This window comes from Mus pahari, chromosome 11 (assembly GCF_900095145.1).
Source record: "Mus pahari chromosome 11, PAHARI_EIJ_v1.1, whole genome shotgun sequence".
NCBI classification, from domain to species: Eukaryota; Metazoa; Chordata; class Mammalia; order Rodentia; family Muridae; genus Mus; species Mus pahari.
Genome location: NC_034600.1, coordinates 2,764,849 through 2,779,107, shown reverse-complemented (window position 1 = coordinate 2,779,107; position 14,259 = coordinate 2,764,849). Strand labels below are relative to the sequence as shown.

The following is a 14,259-nucleotide window of genomic DNA, read 5'->3' as shown; positions in this document are numbered from 1 at the left end:
TTAGATCTGTTGTTGGCACCTTGGCACAATGCTCCTGAGGCTGCCCAGCATTGCCAATGTATCCTTGCAAAATTATGTGCTCCCTCCCCCCCCCCCACTCTCTCAGAGTGCACTCTCTCTCCCTGCTGCAGACACCAGCACTGGCCTGCGATAGGATGTTGCTCTCACAAGCCATTTCTGCTTAGCAAATGCTTCAGCCACATGTTAGTCTGTCTGGGCCTCTCTGCTCATACAAGGATTGGGCTGAAGGACCACTCAACCTTGGCATGCATCCTAGAGGGAGCAAATGCTCTCACCTCCGTGCCTGCTTTCTTTCTTTCCTTCCAGGAACCACTCGGGTTTCTAGGGAAGGTTTCTGAACGAGAGAATACTCAAGGGGCCCATATTGTGGCTGCAGAGGAGGCGTGGGGGCGATACAGGGAGCTGTGATTCATTCCACGTCTTTGCTCATAACATCGCTCTGATGTTATCAGTGACAGGCCAAGACTTAAGAATTTTCAGTAAAATGTTCTGCAGTCATCCCCATGTGGTTCTCTTTGGACCGCCCCTATTTATTACCCACAATGCCACGCTTCTATGCTCTGTTGGTTTTGTTCTTGATTTGAGGCAGGGTTTTAAGTTTGCCATCCTCCAGACTCAGCACCACAAGTGCCCGGAGTTCCTGTGACACAACACTCAACCCTGTGCCACAACACTCAACACCAGGCTACAACATACAACCCCGTGCCACAACACCTGACCCTGTGCCACAAAACCCAACCGCATGCCACGACACCCAACCTCAGACTGTAACATCATTTTAAATGCCAAGGCCCAAGTCATGAAACATCTGTTTTTATAAGTTTTAACGCAGTTTTATCAGGGGACACTTTGCTCATTGATTTCGCTCAAAAGCCCTTCTTTGCACTCTTCATAGTGCTCTGTGACATGCCAAGGGGGCACACAACAGAGAGTTCTCAGGTGTGCTGAGAAGTACATCTCCGGAAAGTATCGTGAGCTGGCCTCGAAGAAATGCTTGCATCTGCCAAAGCCTGACCTGGAGCTGGAACGCGCCTGCGGCCTGATTCCCTGCCCCAAGCATCCACTGTATGATGCCGCAGGTCCCCCAAGAGGCAGCTGGTTTGCCTCACCCTGGTCTCAGGTAAGATGCTGATGTTGATGGCTGGCTCACACTGGGAGGGGGCAGCTTCCCTGTTGGGGTACATTCCCTGAAGGCCCGCTGAGCCCTCCTGGTCTTTCTCTCCTACATGTGGGTGGCCCCTCGAGGATGGGTGTGGCTTACTGAGGATAGACTCCACATGCTGCTGAAACTTACTGGGCCCCTGAGTATCATTGTAAATGTTTATGCCGTCAACTGTAAGGAAATGTAATACTCTTGGTAAAACCTGGGCAGAGATCCCCAGAGATGGGTGTGAACGGAAAAAGTATGAGATCCATAATAAATCAGCAGTTGTTGGTTTATAGCTAACCAAGAGGCTGTGAAAAGGAGATGGAGATTTTTCACGTGGTGCCTGGGATGTAGAGTAGTGAGCAGCCTGGGCTGAGAGTCTGCAGGGTTCCTCCAGGGCAGGGCTCTCAATTGTAGGTCCTGATCTCTTTGGAAGTCTAATGACCCTTTCACAGGGGTCACCTAAGATTATCGGGAAAATACAAATATTTACATTACAATTCATAACAGTAGCAAAATTATAATTGTGGAGTAGCAATAAAAATAATTATATGGTTGGGGTCACCACAGCATAAGGAACGGTATTAAAAGGTCGCAGCATTAGAAAGATCGAGAACAACTGTTCTCGGGGTTTGGGAATTCCCACCCTTCTCCTCCTTACCCACGGCCTCACCTCTGCTATGACTTCCTTCCTATGGCTTGCTCTTCTTCCGTGTCTCCTTTGTACTTGACTTCTGGGTACTTGAGTCCCTTGGGCTTCTGTTTCTCAGGTCCTGGGTTCTACATGTCCATCACTCACCTATGCCTCGCCTCCTCACTCACTGCCTGGGATTGGGTTCTGCATGTCCATCACCCACCTGCGCCCCACCTCCTCACTCACTGCCTGGTATTTGGTGCTATAAGTCCATCACTCATATGTCCCGCCTCCTCACTCACTGCTTGCTACTTCCAGATTGGGTAAACCAGAGCTGCTGAGACCTGCATGCCACTGATGTACATCCAGCCACCTCTCTGGCCTGCATCTGCTCAGGATAGTCCTTTTATGCTGCTCTGTTCTAGTAGCCAGAGAGAGGCACAGCCCAAGACCCACTGTCATAATCCACTTTCTCTAGTTAGGCCCTACCTCCTAAAACTTGAAACACCCAATCCAGTGCAGGATGCTTTCCCCTGAAACCTCACAAGCGCCTGTGCTTAGCTCTTCAGCCTGGTGATCACATTCATGTATGTAAGTTTGTAAGGACTTAAGAGCCAAGCAAACTCACCACTCACTACAAGCAAAGCAGCGTCTGCCTTCACAGTTTTTCCTGGGAAGAAAATAAGTGTTAGCAGGATTAGGTGCTGGGTGGGGTCAAAACCCAAGAAGCAGACAGGTCTTGTAGTTAAGTGACCCACATGACTAGTGGAGTTGACCAATCCGGATGCTCCATCTGTGCCCCAGCAGTGATCAATCAACTCTAAAGTCTGTGCTTTTTCTCTCGGGCTGTGTAGAGTTTTATCAATACTTTACTTGACCCTAACCTAAAAGCTACTACTGCACCTCTTCAATAGTTTTGGTGTGTCTGGAATGCCTGATCTGTCTAATGAGTCATTTGTATCAACCGACTATGGTTTATATCCACTGTGACTCATTTGTTGATGCAATACCATAACGTTTAAGGGGTGAGAAGCAGCTTATGTTGTATGTTTGCCTTAAGCATCTGTAATTGTGACCCTGCCCATAAACTGTGGAAATTTTTCAAATTGGAAAAATTTCAGGTAGTAATGGATGGTCTGTGACTGGCTGACCCTCCACTACAAGCAGGTTTAGTCTTACCCCGGTTAAGGCTCGTTGTGGTGATTTTCTATCCGGGTCAGACTCAAACGGGTTTGTTTATCCTATCCTCCCAGGCTATGGTGTACCACGGTATATAAGGTTGACCTAAATCATTTCAGTCAGGATTGAGGATCTGGTGGTCCCCACGCTGTTGGGGGTTAGGAACAGCTTATACGTGATCACCTGTTAAACTTTTCTCACTTCACATGTCAGAGATGAGTGTTGCGAAGCTTGGCAGAGCAGGACCGACCAGGGTAGTACATGTTATTTGAGAAGGTCATTGACTATGTGAGGTTAGTAGCTGTGTCACAGATGACACTGTTGGCTTCATAAATGACAACTCTGCAACCCTGTGGCAATTGTAGAGAAAGCAAGGGGAGTGCACACTGTGCCACCAGCAGATTGTTAAGTGGACATCCTGAAAAACTGCAGGAAGATGGTAAAGCATTCATGATACAGACTCTCCACTGAACATTCTTCCTCCCAAAGTTGCTGTCATTGGCTTGGCCATAGCAAGCATCCAACTGAGCCTTCTGACCCCTGCTGGCTCCCTGCCTTCCAGCCCTGGGGCTGCTGACTCCCAGGAGCCCCAGGGAACATCTTATCTGTGTGTAAATGGAAGACCCAAGAACTCTGCGATGAAAATCCTAAACATACAGCTAAGCTTGAAGCCACTATGTTTGCGTACTTGATAAACAATTTCCACATTTTCCCTTCCCTGGAGAGAAAAAGAAATACACATTTTCTAACTTCATATTTTCTTTTCATCTCCTTGTATATTTCAGTCTTTATCGATTCAGAACATTGCCAAAATTTTGAGCAGAACATCTTTTTTTCTTTCAGTCCAATGTTGGGAAGTTGAGAGGCCGTTTCTTACACAAATATTTTTCCCCTATGGGGAATTCTCAAATTCTCTAAACCAGGGTTTCTGAATCACCAGTGATGGTGCCAAGCCTGAAACAGAGAGGGTGGGGCGACTGGGAGGTGAAGGTGTGAACTTGGCACTGCTGAGGGCCTGAGTACTCACTGCTGCTGCACTGCCAGGCTGAGGACCACACGCTGATCAGATCAGTGGCTTCACCAGAAACCCTGAGGCCAGGGCTGAGTCTCTGTATCCAGCAATGAGTGCTGAACACCGAGAGCCCAGCCTGATACGGGAGTGAGTGGTGCTTAATAGTTGTTAATTAAAGGGGTCAATTGATGAGAAAACACATCAAACCAAACATAACGGTTTTAAAACCGCGAAGTGTATCCAATCTGTGGCCCTCAACCTGTAGAGGAGAGTTGAGAATGCCTCCCAACTTAAAATCATAACTTACGTAAAACAATAGGAGAGATATTTTATTCACTTTACATCCTGATCAATACCCCATTTCCTGGTCCCCCCTTTCCACACTTCCTCACCCATTCCCTCTCCTTCTCCTCAGAGAGTGGCACCCACCCCCGTAGTATGCCCCCCACCCTGGCATAGGCTTTATTTTGGTAGCTCGATCACTCGGTTTTCAAGAGTTGTTCTTATAGAAGATGCTATGAAGCTGTGTTATAAGGTTGGTCACATTTCACTGTCACACTGAGTTGAATCCTCAGCTGAACAGGAACAGGTTCAGTCTGAAGAACCAGGGGCAGGTAGATAGAAACGGCTGCAGATGTCCCTGATGAGACCAGGCCCACTGCTATTTCAGTCCTGTTTACCCATGTCCCAAGAGCTCTCAGTGTCCCATAAGCTGAGCCAGGGGGCCTGACATGCACAGAGTAAAGAACTGAAAGGAGCTTTTGCAGCATGTCGGAAATGTGACACAGAGTGGGGAACCTGCTAACCCACCTGACCCTGGAGGGACTCAGAAACAAAACCTGCGGCTGCCCAAAGCATTGTTTGTCCTGGTTGCCATAGTTACAGGTGGAAACCAAACTGTGGGTGACTTTCACTGATCTTGAAGTAAAGGAGTATGTATAGCTCTAGGAAATGTTCCAGTCAGAGGCTTCAGGGCCTGACAGTGCTTTACTCAAAGAGGAAGAAATAACAAATGCAGCCCCTTCAGCTGAGATTCCCAGGACTGTGTGTCCAAATCCGCTCCCTCCTCACTGGGGAAGGGAAGGTGACTTGTTTGATGGGATGTTACATTCTGGTCCCACTGAATCTGAGGTCACCCTGAATACTCTGATGGTGGCAGGCCTCAGCAAGGACAAGTTCAGCATCCAGTTGGCTGCCCCTGGCGGGCTGCTGTGGGCAAGGGATTGCTGGTTCCTCTCCTGATGCTCTCGTTCCCTGAAGTGGGACAACAGTCCAGTGTGCTGCCTTCAAAGTGTGGGCGTGCAACAGGATTGAGTCATGCATGTCCCGAACTTTCACAGTATTTGATTCCTGAAAGTTAAGCAACCGCTCAGTTTGCCTGCCTGCCACACACCAGGACATCCCAACTGAGAACTGACCTCATCTTCCAGGTGTCCCTTTAATTGGCTCGCATTCTTAACATACTTGAGCCACCCGTCTTGCCTAAAGACAGCTGATATCATCCAGTCTAGACTTGTGCTGTTTTCATTCTTGGGTGAACTACTCTCCGAGGACCCATGAGAGCTCCTCTGTCAGTCTCTCTGTGCATCCTGACACTTTTGCCCACAGCTAGTGTCAGAGGGTCCCTATGCAGTTTTTGTGGCATGGGTTCCTTGACAGCCAGTGAACATTAATCTCTGCAGCTCGTTCTCCATTCTCCCTGCATTACTGATGATTACAGGGCTGAAACACAATGCTCTAACTCCAAGAGCTCCTGGCTGGCCCAGACCTAGGAATCCCGAGCCTGTAGTCCAAAAGGGTCTGACTTTAACAGCCCTGTGGCTCCCCAGGCTTCTCAGGGAAGGTGCCACCTTGTCCCTAATGACACTGTTCCTTCTTGTCATTAGAAAGCAACCTGTTCTTCTCCTGCATGCACTAGCTTCCTACGTCATCAGTGACTCATCCAAGAATACTCTAGCCAGAGGTTCATATCTGCAGTTAATCCCAAATATGGCTGCCTTGAAGGCAGAGGAGAGCAAGAGAAGGAGCAATAGGGTTTTGGCACCATGGACATGATAAGGCCAGATTTAAGACAAAGCCCCACACCGATGACAAAGTACCTGTCATTGGACTCAGTGTCAATCAACAATCGCATAACCTCAAGTATGTTAAAAAGAAACCAAAATGATGTGGGCGAAAATGTCCTTGATTTTTTTTTTTTTTTAACGTAAGAGTAACCTGTGATAACTTCCCTGGAGGCAGGATCCGATTCTCTTCTTTTTTTAAACTGTCTATGATTTGAGGAAATCCTAAGACAATCCAGAGACACCTGTGTTCATATACAAGACACTGATGTTTTTAACAAGTACGTCGTGCTCCATCATGCTGGTCCCAGGAAACCTTAGTCAAGGCTGCAGTGTTGCATCCCCACTTGAGAGCATCCCAAGAGACCAAGGGTACCTTCTCCCGATCCTCAAGAAGGGTGATAACAGCCAGGTCGTGGAGCACCCACAGCTTGGGCTGGTTTGTGGGGCCCTAGGAGAGGGCTGGACATACACCCCGGTGTATGCTGGGGAAAGGGTGAGATGGAATTGCTGTGTCTTCATTGCGGCCACACACCTCACTTCAGGGACCTCCACCCTTTCCCTTGTTGTTCTGCCCTCTGACCAGTGGGCATGCCAGTGGTTCAGCTGAGCTGACGTCCTGGCAGCTTGTGACTATTGTGTGTGGTTTTTGCAGTGCACAGCCAGTTGTGGGGGTGGTGTGCAGAGGAGGACTGTACAGTGCCTGCTCGGGGGACAGCCAGCCTCAGATTGCTTCCTGCGTGAGAAACCTGAGACCTCCTCAGCGTGCAACACCCATTTCTGCCCCATCGCAGAGAAGAGAGGTGAGTGCCAGAGTTGCTCAACTGGACCTGGGCACTTCTGGTGGTGATGTCAAACTTCTGGAGACATTCCTTAGAAGGTCTCAGGAGACCGGAGTGCTGGCTGGGACACCCTGGAGTTGGGGCCGTCCCTTCTTTTCTCCTCCTTCAATTTTACAATGAAATAATTGCAAGGCTATTCCTGCCACTCTCGTCCCACCCAAGAAGGAACAGAACCTTTTGTCTCTCTTTTAAAAGGCATAAGCTTACATCTTTTTTGTATGCTCTTTGTGATCATTAGAGAGACCATTTTTAACAAAAGTAACCTTGAAATACACAAAACCTCCTTACTCTTTAGGTAGACTCTAAAAGCCATCCTTGTGTACATACAAAAGGCCTTAAGCAATGGACAAACCTAAATGTCTCGGATGTCCAGGCCGAACCTTAAACCAGACCATCTGGGAGGCAGCCTGTGGCAGGGCTTATCCTGAGACCCAGGTGGATGGCATAAATTTAGTGTCCATATTTTATGCATGCTGTGTGAACAAGGAGTTGGATCAGTGTATTTAGCACAAGAAAGCCCCAGTTTTGTAGGAAAGGTTTAATGAAAATAAGTGTCCTGCAAGACCCCTTTAACACCTCTTATTAACAACTGTCTGCTTGCTGTGACCAAATACTTCACAGGAAGTACCTTCAGAGAGTTGGACCCCACCCCTCCAATACACACACACACACACACACACACACACACACACACACACACTTTGGCTTATATAGTACTGGGGCTGCAGTCCTGGTAGTGGTGGTTGGGTGGGAGATGGAGCAGGAGTGTGAGGTAGCTAGTCACATTGTATCCCTAATCAGAAAGCAGGGAACAGGAAGGAAAGCCAGTGTCGGGGCCAGGATCTACAGCCTCAAGACGGACAATTTCTAGTGAATCTCAGCCTCCTAAAAGTTCCATGACCTTACAGAATGCCATCAACAACTAGGAACCAAGAGTTCAGACAAAACAGTCTCTAGGTGAGGTTTAACATTCAACCCATACCCAGCCTGGAGGAGGAGCTCTTCTCTGGCAACAACAAACTCATATTTCTTTGTGCAACAGATGGAGCTGGTAGGGTCCAGTGCTGCTCATTGGAGTCTCGGGCTGACATGCAGTGTGCTTTTTTCTAGGCACCTTCTGCAAAGACCTCTTCCACTGGTGCCACCTGGTACCACAGCACGGCATGTGCGGCCACAGGTTCTACAGCAAGCAGTGTTGCAACACCTGCTCCAAGTCCAACCTGTGAGCTGGGAACCAGTCCTGGTAACATGAAGATGTCCCTGTGGCAGAGAGAGAGGGCAGCCCTGAGAGTTGCACAGCATGCACTGAGATGCATCCAGAAAGGACTGGAGCTGGAAGAAGAACTATGGGTCTTCTGACCTAGAGTGGATCCATGTGTATCTGAGTGTGGGAACACCGAACTGCACCCACAAAGACATGTTTCCGATCTTCTCCTGTTGGGTGGGGAAGTGAGATCCTGCGGGCTGGCTTCCTGCATGTGGACGGGAGAGTCCGTGCTATACTGCACAGGAAGCAGCTTTCCCCACCCCCATGTTTGCATTCAGCTGAATCAAGTTCTAAAGACAGCCAGATCCAAGCTAGCAAACGCTGGGTGCATTTCTTAAAAGAAAAAAACAAAAAACAAGAAATCAGGAAAATGTACACATATCTGCCATCCAGCACACCAGCCTTCCTCCTGCTTCGGAGACCCCATTTTCACTGTGAAAGGTTTGCAGACCTTGAGAGGCAGGTATGGGCTAATTCTTTCCTGCCCTAGTGGCTCCTGGAACAGGTACCTGCAAGTGGGGTGGGGGCTGTGATATAGGGTTTTGCAAACTTGGAAATGGAAAAACAACATTCCTGCTAAGGTGCTTTCTGTACTTCCAGTCTCTGAGCTGGAGGAGCAACTTCAACACTTTGTCTTCTTCCTCAGCTTTTAACAGTGAGTTCCTGTCTCAACCCGTTTCTCAGTGTTCTGCTTTAAATGAGGGATTGGAAGCACCGGTTACATTACAATCTAGGTGTCCCTGGAAAGTGAGGGTCCCCTGTAGTAGAAATCAGTCAAGGGGTCGATGGGCTGTTAGTGTTAAGCCCTAGACTGTGGTTTGTGTGTTGAGTGGTTTTTAAATTCATCCCATAAGTTTGATTGCTTCTGAGCTGAGAGCAAAGGCTAATGGCCCTCAAAGGAAAGGCCCAGGGCCACCTCCAACCTCTGCTCCCATCACCCTCAGTATTGGTGCTTATTTCTGGTCTCCCCACCTAGGGCCTTCCCAGTAGGAACCCAGATATTTATATTTGCTGAAGTTTTATAATAAATTTTATATTGTATGGTGTGCCTTGGAACCGCTTCATGGTTTTTTCATGAGGTCTACTGCTGAGATGAAGGGGTGGATGGCAGGGGATACCAGGAAGGTAGTCTCTAAGAGCGTTTTAAAATGTCATGGAAAATGATTGGCCGAAGAGAGAAACTCTCCACCACTGTCATAGAGGAGAAGGGGACAGATTCCTGGGAGAGATGGGCAAGGGTGGGTGATGGAGGCTGTGTACTGTGTGGAAGCATTTACGCAGCAATCCCTACCCTACTGGCTCTATTTGGAGCTCCCCTGAGATGCAGAACCCACAGAGGTATAGAGAGAAGTCGTTCAAGGGACTGCTCACTGATTATGGAGCTCACTCACCTTGAGTTATGTAGTGGAAGCCTGCGGTCTGGACACAAGATAGATGGCATCACCATTTAGACTGTGAATCTCCTAAGAGAACAGGCTGCAAACTGAAATACAGCTCCCATTCAGTCTGGCCTTTAATCCACTGTGTAGCCAAGAATGACCACGTACTTCTGATGCCCCGCCTCTCTTCCTCAAGTGCTGAGATTATCAGCTTGTGCCACCATACCTGGATTATAATGTTCTAGGAATGGAACAATAGCTTTGTCCCTGTAAGGCAAGCTATCTACCAACCAAGCTATCTTTTCAGTGTTGGACAACTCTTCAGGGGGAACCACTAGCTCATCTGCTAAGGCCAACTCATATGCTGGAACATAATCTTCCTTAAAAGGTTAATAATTCAAATGTTAGTCACATCTAGAAAGCACTTTTACAGAGCATAGTGTCTGGTATTGATTTTACCAGCATATAACATGCTCTGGCCACATTAACCAATCAGAATAACCAGCATGGTATTCCACTTGACTCAGAGGTATCCAGTCTTAGCTGGGATCCCTGAGAAGCCATTGTTATTCCTGGGATTGAAACAGAACCCTTCCCACAAGGGATCATCAGCTAATCCCCTGTGGGAAAGCCAGCTCCCATGGCTGGTCCACTCACCCAGGTGGCCTGCTTCACTTGCAAAGGAAAACTGCTGCTGCAGGATCACACCACAGCCTTGAGTACAGGCCATCTCATCTACCCACATAGAGAGACTCCACAACCAATTTTACACACAGATCAAGAAAGAAACTCTGTATAGTGTTCCCTGAAGAGACAGACCAAAACAAAATTATATAGGATGCTGAGTGACACATGCCAAAGCCTTAGTTCTTCAAGTCTCACAGCCATATTGATTCACTGGCCCTCTAAGGCAGTTTTCCAAGGCCCTGCCAACAGCACAAACGTCTAGGAACCTGTTATTATCTCCATATATGACCAAGATATGGCCCCAGTCCCTCAAGGAGATAATATGCAGTTACAAATTGACATAAGCAAACACAGCTGGGCTCCACATGGATAGGATCAGACAGGTGTTGGCTTTTGTACAAGGAGCAACGGCGTCAAGAGAAGGGCAGCCTTCTGAAGACCGGACGGAACTGTGAGCTTGTAGAGGAGTGAATGGAGCAGCCACTGTCTGAGACTCCGTTCTCAGGGAAAACAGTGACAGGGGAGCTGGGCCAGATATGCCAAAGTCAGAATAGTCAGAACTAGGAAACTCAGCCCCTTCTCTGCCTCTCACTCCCAGGCCATAGCTACTCCTGGTCTTCCTCAGAAGAGGACTGAAAGGATCTCACCCAGGCTGCAGCAGGTCTAACCAGAGCCTTGATCTGTTCTCTGCCATCAACACTGGAGCATGCAGTGTTGGAGCATGCAACTGTCCCGTACCAGATTTCGCTTAGGATGTGTTTAGTGTTTGCTGAATGCAGAAATGATACTTCATGCTAAACAGCTCTGGACCTGCAGCTCTCATTACAAGGGGGGGCAGGCATTCTGGTTTCAGTAGGAGGAGCAGAAAGCACTGGACAGCAAGGCGCTGCCCAGGCTGGCAGGCTTGAAGATGCAAAAGTGATTTAGACCAGAAAGCAGAAGCCCAGCAGTGACAGCAGCTATGGCAGTCACAGCAGGAGCTTCTGCCTCATGCGCTTACACATATTTTCATTCCACGCTGTGTGGTCCTTCCTCTTGGTGCATACTCCTGTCACCACAATGGTCTAGCCTCTTTTCTCTAAGCCAGGCATTCTCCATCTATAATTCTCAGTAAGGCGTCAATACCTGAGTATCTGTAGATACCACTTTAAAAGAAGGACCTACTGTTAACACACACACACACACACACACACACACACACACACACACGACGTCTTCAGATAAACAGAGATCTCCTTAAAAGCAAGTGCTGAACCTGCTGTTGCACCTGGACCTCACCATATTCAGATTCCAGTGTCCAGAAAGTTCTGGTCATCAGATAACCTCTTCCCGACTGGAGGACTTTTCTTATTCTTTCTCAACTGTGTGTTCTGACATAGTCTCTAATAACTTTGGGCCAGGAAATGGCTCTAAGTACGAAGCATAGAGGTACACAGGGACAAACCCATTTCTAAGTGCATGGTAGGGTCCTGCCTTTCAACCCTCCTATGCACCACACCCCATATGCAATGTCAAAAACTGAATACCAGTGGACCCATGGAGGTGCTGAGCATAACCGTCCTTTCTCGGGACTCACCTATGGCCTCTCATATTGCCCTGGAATCATTGTATGGCTCTGAGCCCAAGGAGCCGTGGTCAGGTGATTGTGACTGATCATGATGTGTTGTCTTAGTGACAAATGGGCCATAGTCAGAGAAATAGAGAACAGAGAGACGTCTTTACAGCCTCAGCATGCTTGGTGAATGAGTTTAGGCTTAGGCAGGGATTATCTCTGCTTCCTTATCAATTGTCTTCAGAAGCTCTGACCGACCGAGCCAGGGGTAGCCATTGTCCCTACCCACTGGCCTCTTGGGAATCATGCCAGATGCTACGTTTGGGAACCCAATGGGGTGAGCCCGGAATGTCCCAGCAACAGGAACCACAACCATCTGGGCAACATACGGACCCCAGGAATTCCAGGCTGTGAAGGAGTCAGACAAAACAAAGCTGCGGTGAGACAGAGTGAGGAGCCAGCCCCCACCAGACAAAGCAGATCGGGAACAACGCTCCCCCCTGTCTGCCTGTCTGTCCTCTAGATCTAGCCAAAGCTCCCCAGTGCAAACAATCCCTCCCAGCCTTGCCCAGAGACTCCAGTGTCTAGCATCTGTAGGAGAGTTTAAGATAAAGAAAATCTCCTAGACCCCTCAAAATTCCTGTGGCAAAACTCATCCTTCCCCATCCCCATATCCAGTATTATTGCTTATCCTTCTGAGCCTGTCTGGTAAGCCAGGGCAGCCAAGTCAGAGCTCCAGTGGGTGCTTATGCTTCTGTGTCTCAGAGTACACATCAACCCCCCTTGGGGCTATTTCTGCAAGCCCACTCTTGCCTCAGACTGGAGCAGGACAGGAAGCAAGCTTCATATCCTCTTTCTGTTCTGGTCTTCCTTGGCTTTGTTCTTTGTACCCTAGCTCTGGTATGTTGCCCTTCTCCCAAGATTCTTATCATCTTCCTTTACTGCCATGCCTCTGGACTTCAGGAAGCCGAGGCTAGTGAGCCCTACAAATAGTATTTCCCAATGGGAACAAAGACCCGTGAACCTCTCACTTCTGACCCAGACAAGAACCTAAACAAGGGCGGAATACAAAGTCTGCTGGTTTGATGGTCCTGACCTACACAGGAGTCTACTTGAGAGATGTGTTCAGTCTGGCACCACCATGGGTACTCCACTGTCTTGCCTGTGATAAGCCCAGGCATGTCAACACAGCATACCTGAGGTTAACCCCCTCCTTTCCCTTCTACTTCCACAATTCCTGTTGTCTGTACTTAGGGACATACTCAAAGTGTCTGAAACCAGAAAGCTTACCATTGTTCATGGAGGTCTCTCTTAGAACTCCCAGAATCCCTAGCTGCAAAGCACCCGCTGAGTGCTGCTGCTGCTGCTCCCCCATCCAAGCCTGCCCTCATCCCTTTCTCTAGCGTGGCTTGTGACAGAGATCACTTTGTCTCCAAGGCACTCCTTCTTGTGTGCTCCTCCCAGCTGATGCCAGAAAAGACCTGTCTCATGGTTCATCCCTACAGGGTGGGTCCACACTGCCATTCACTCCAGTGTCCTCCCCTCTGTCATCTTCTTAGCAGAAATCTCACATCACCCCTTGCCTAAAGATTTCCTTTCTTTTCTAGCACAAACAGGAAAACCCAACTCACCCCTTTGTTGCTGTGTTAAAATACCACGACTAAGGCACCTTACAGAATGAAGAGTGTATTTGGATTTCAGGAGGATGAATCCATCATGCCAGGGAAGCCTGGCAGCTGGAGCAGTAAGCTGAAAGATCACACATCCACTGCCGTGTCAGAGGCAGAGAGTGACCTAGACACTGTATGAGGCTAGGAGCAGTAGCTGAAAGATCACACATCCACTGCCGTGTCAGAAGCAAAGAGTGACCTAGACACTGTATGAGGCTATAAGCTCTCAAAGCACTCCTCCAGTGATGTACTTCCTCCAGCAAGGCTCTATTCTCTTAAAACTTCCCTAAGGAGCACCATGACCTGGGCATCAAGTGTTCCAATGCCTGAACCTATGGGAGCATTCCTCATTCAAAGCACCACATTCAGGATGATACAGCAATATGTCTAGATGCTATGATGCTGTCTGTGCAAAGATGGGCTTTGGGATTTGTAAACGTAGTAAACACCACCTTCAATAGTGTGAGCAGCAGCATCCAATACACTGAAAGCCCATAACCCTCCCATTCCCCCCAAAACAGATGAAATCCAGACTGCTTCCAGACACCCATTTTCCCTTATCTCTGGTTCTTAAGTGGTCAGATGCTAAGACCAATCCAGTAGTTCCAAGCTGTCTTAGTCAGGGTTTCTATTCCTGCACAAACATCATGACCAAGAAGCAAGTTGGGGAGGAAAGGGTTTATTTGGCTTACACTTCCATACTGCTGTTGATCACCAAAAGGATGCAGGACTGGAACTCAAGCAGGTCAGAAAGCAGGAGCTGATGCAGAAGCCATGGAGGGATGTTACTTACTGGCTTGCTTCCC

At 48.4% G+C, this 14,259-nt stretch overlaps 1 protein-coding gene and 1 long non-coding RNA gene across 2 annotated transcripts in view; one reads left to right on the top strand and one right to left on the bottom strand.

Moving 5' to 3' along the window:
• Adamts16 (ADAM metallopeptidase with thrombospondin type 1 motif 16) overlaps nt 1–8,124 on the top strand; it is a 106,396-nt gene extending 98,272 nt beyond the window's left edge. Inside the window, exons 21-23 of the mRNA XM_021208625.1 lie at nt 917–1,141; nt 6,712–6,859; nt 8,009–8,124. Coding sequence (XP_021064284.1) covers nt 917–1,141; nt 6,712–6,859; nt 8,009–8,124 — 489 coding nt within the window. The remainder of the gene's footprint in view (nt 1–916; nt 1,142–6,711; nt 6,860–8,008) is intronic.
• The window catches only part of LOC110329070, a 27,300-nt gene continuing 16,769 nt past the window's right edge, over nt 3,729–14,259 (bottom strand). The window contains exon 5 of the long non-coding RNA XR_002380906.1: nt 3,729–4,129. This is a non-coding gene — a long non-coding RNA (uncharacterized LOC110329070). The remainder of the gene's footprint in view (nt 4,130–14,259) is intronic.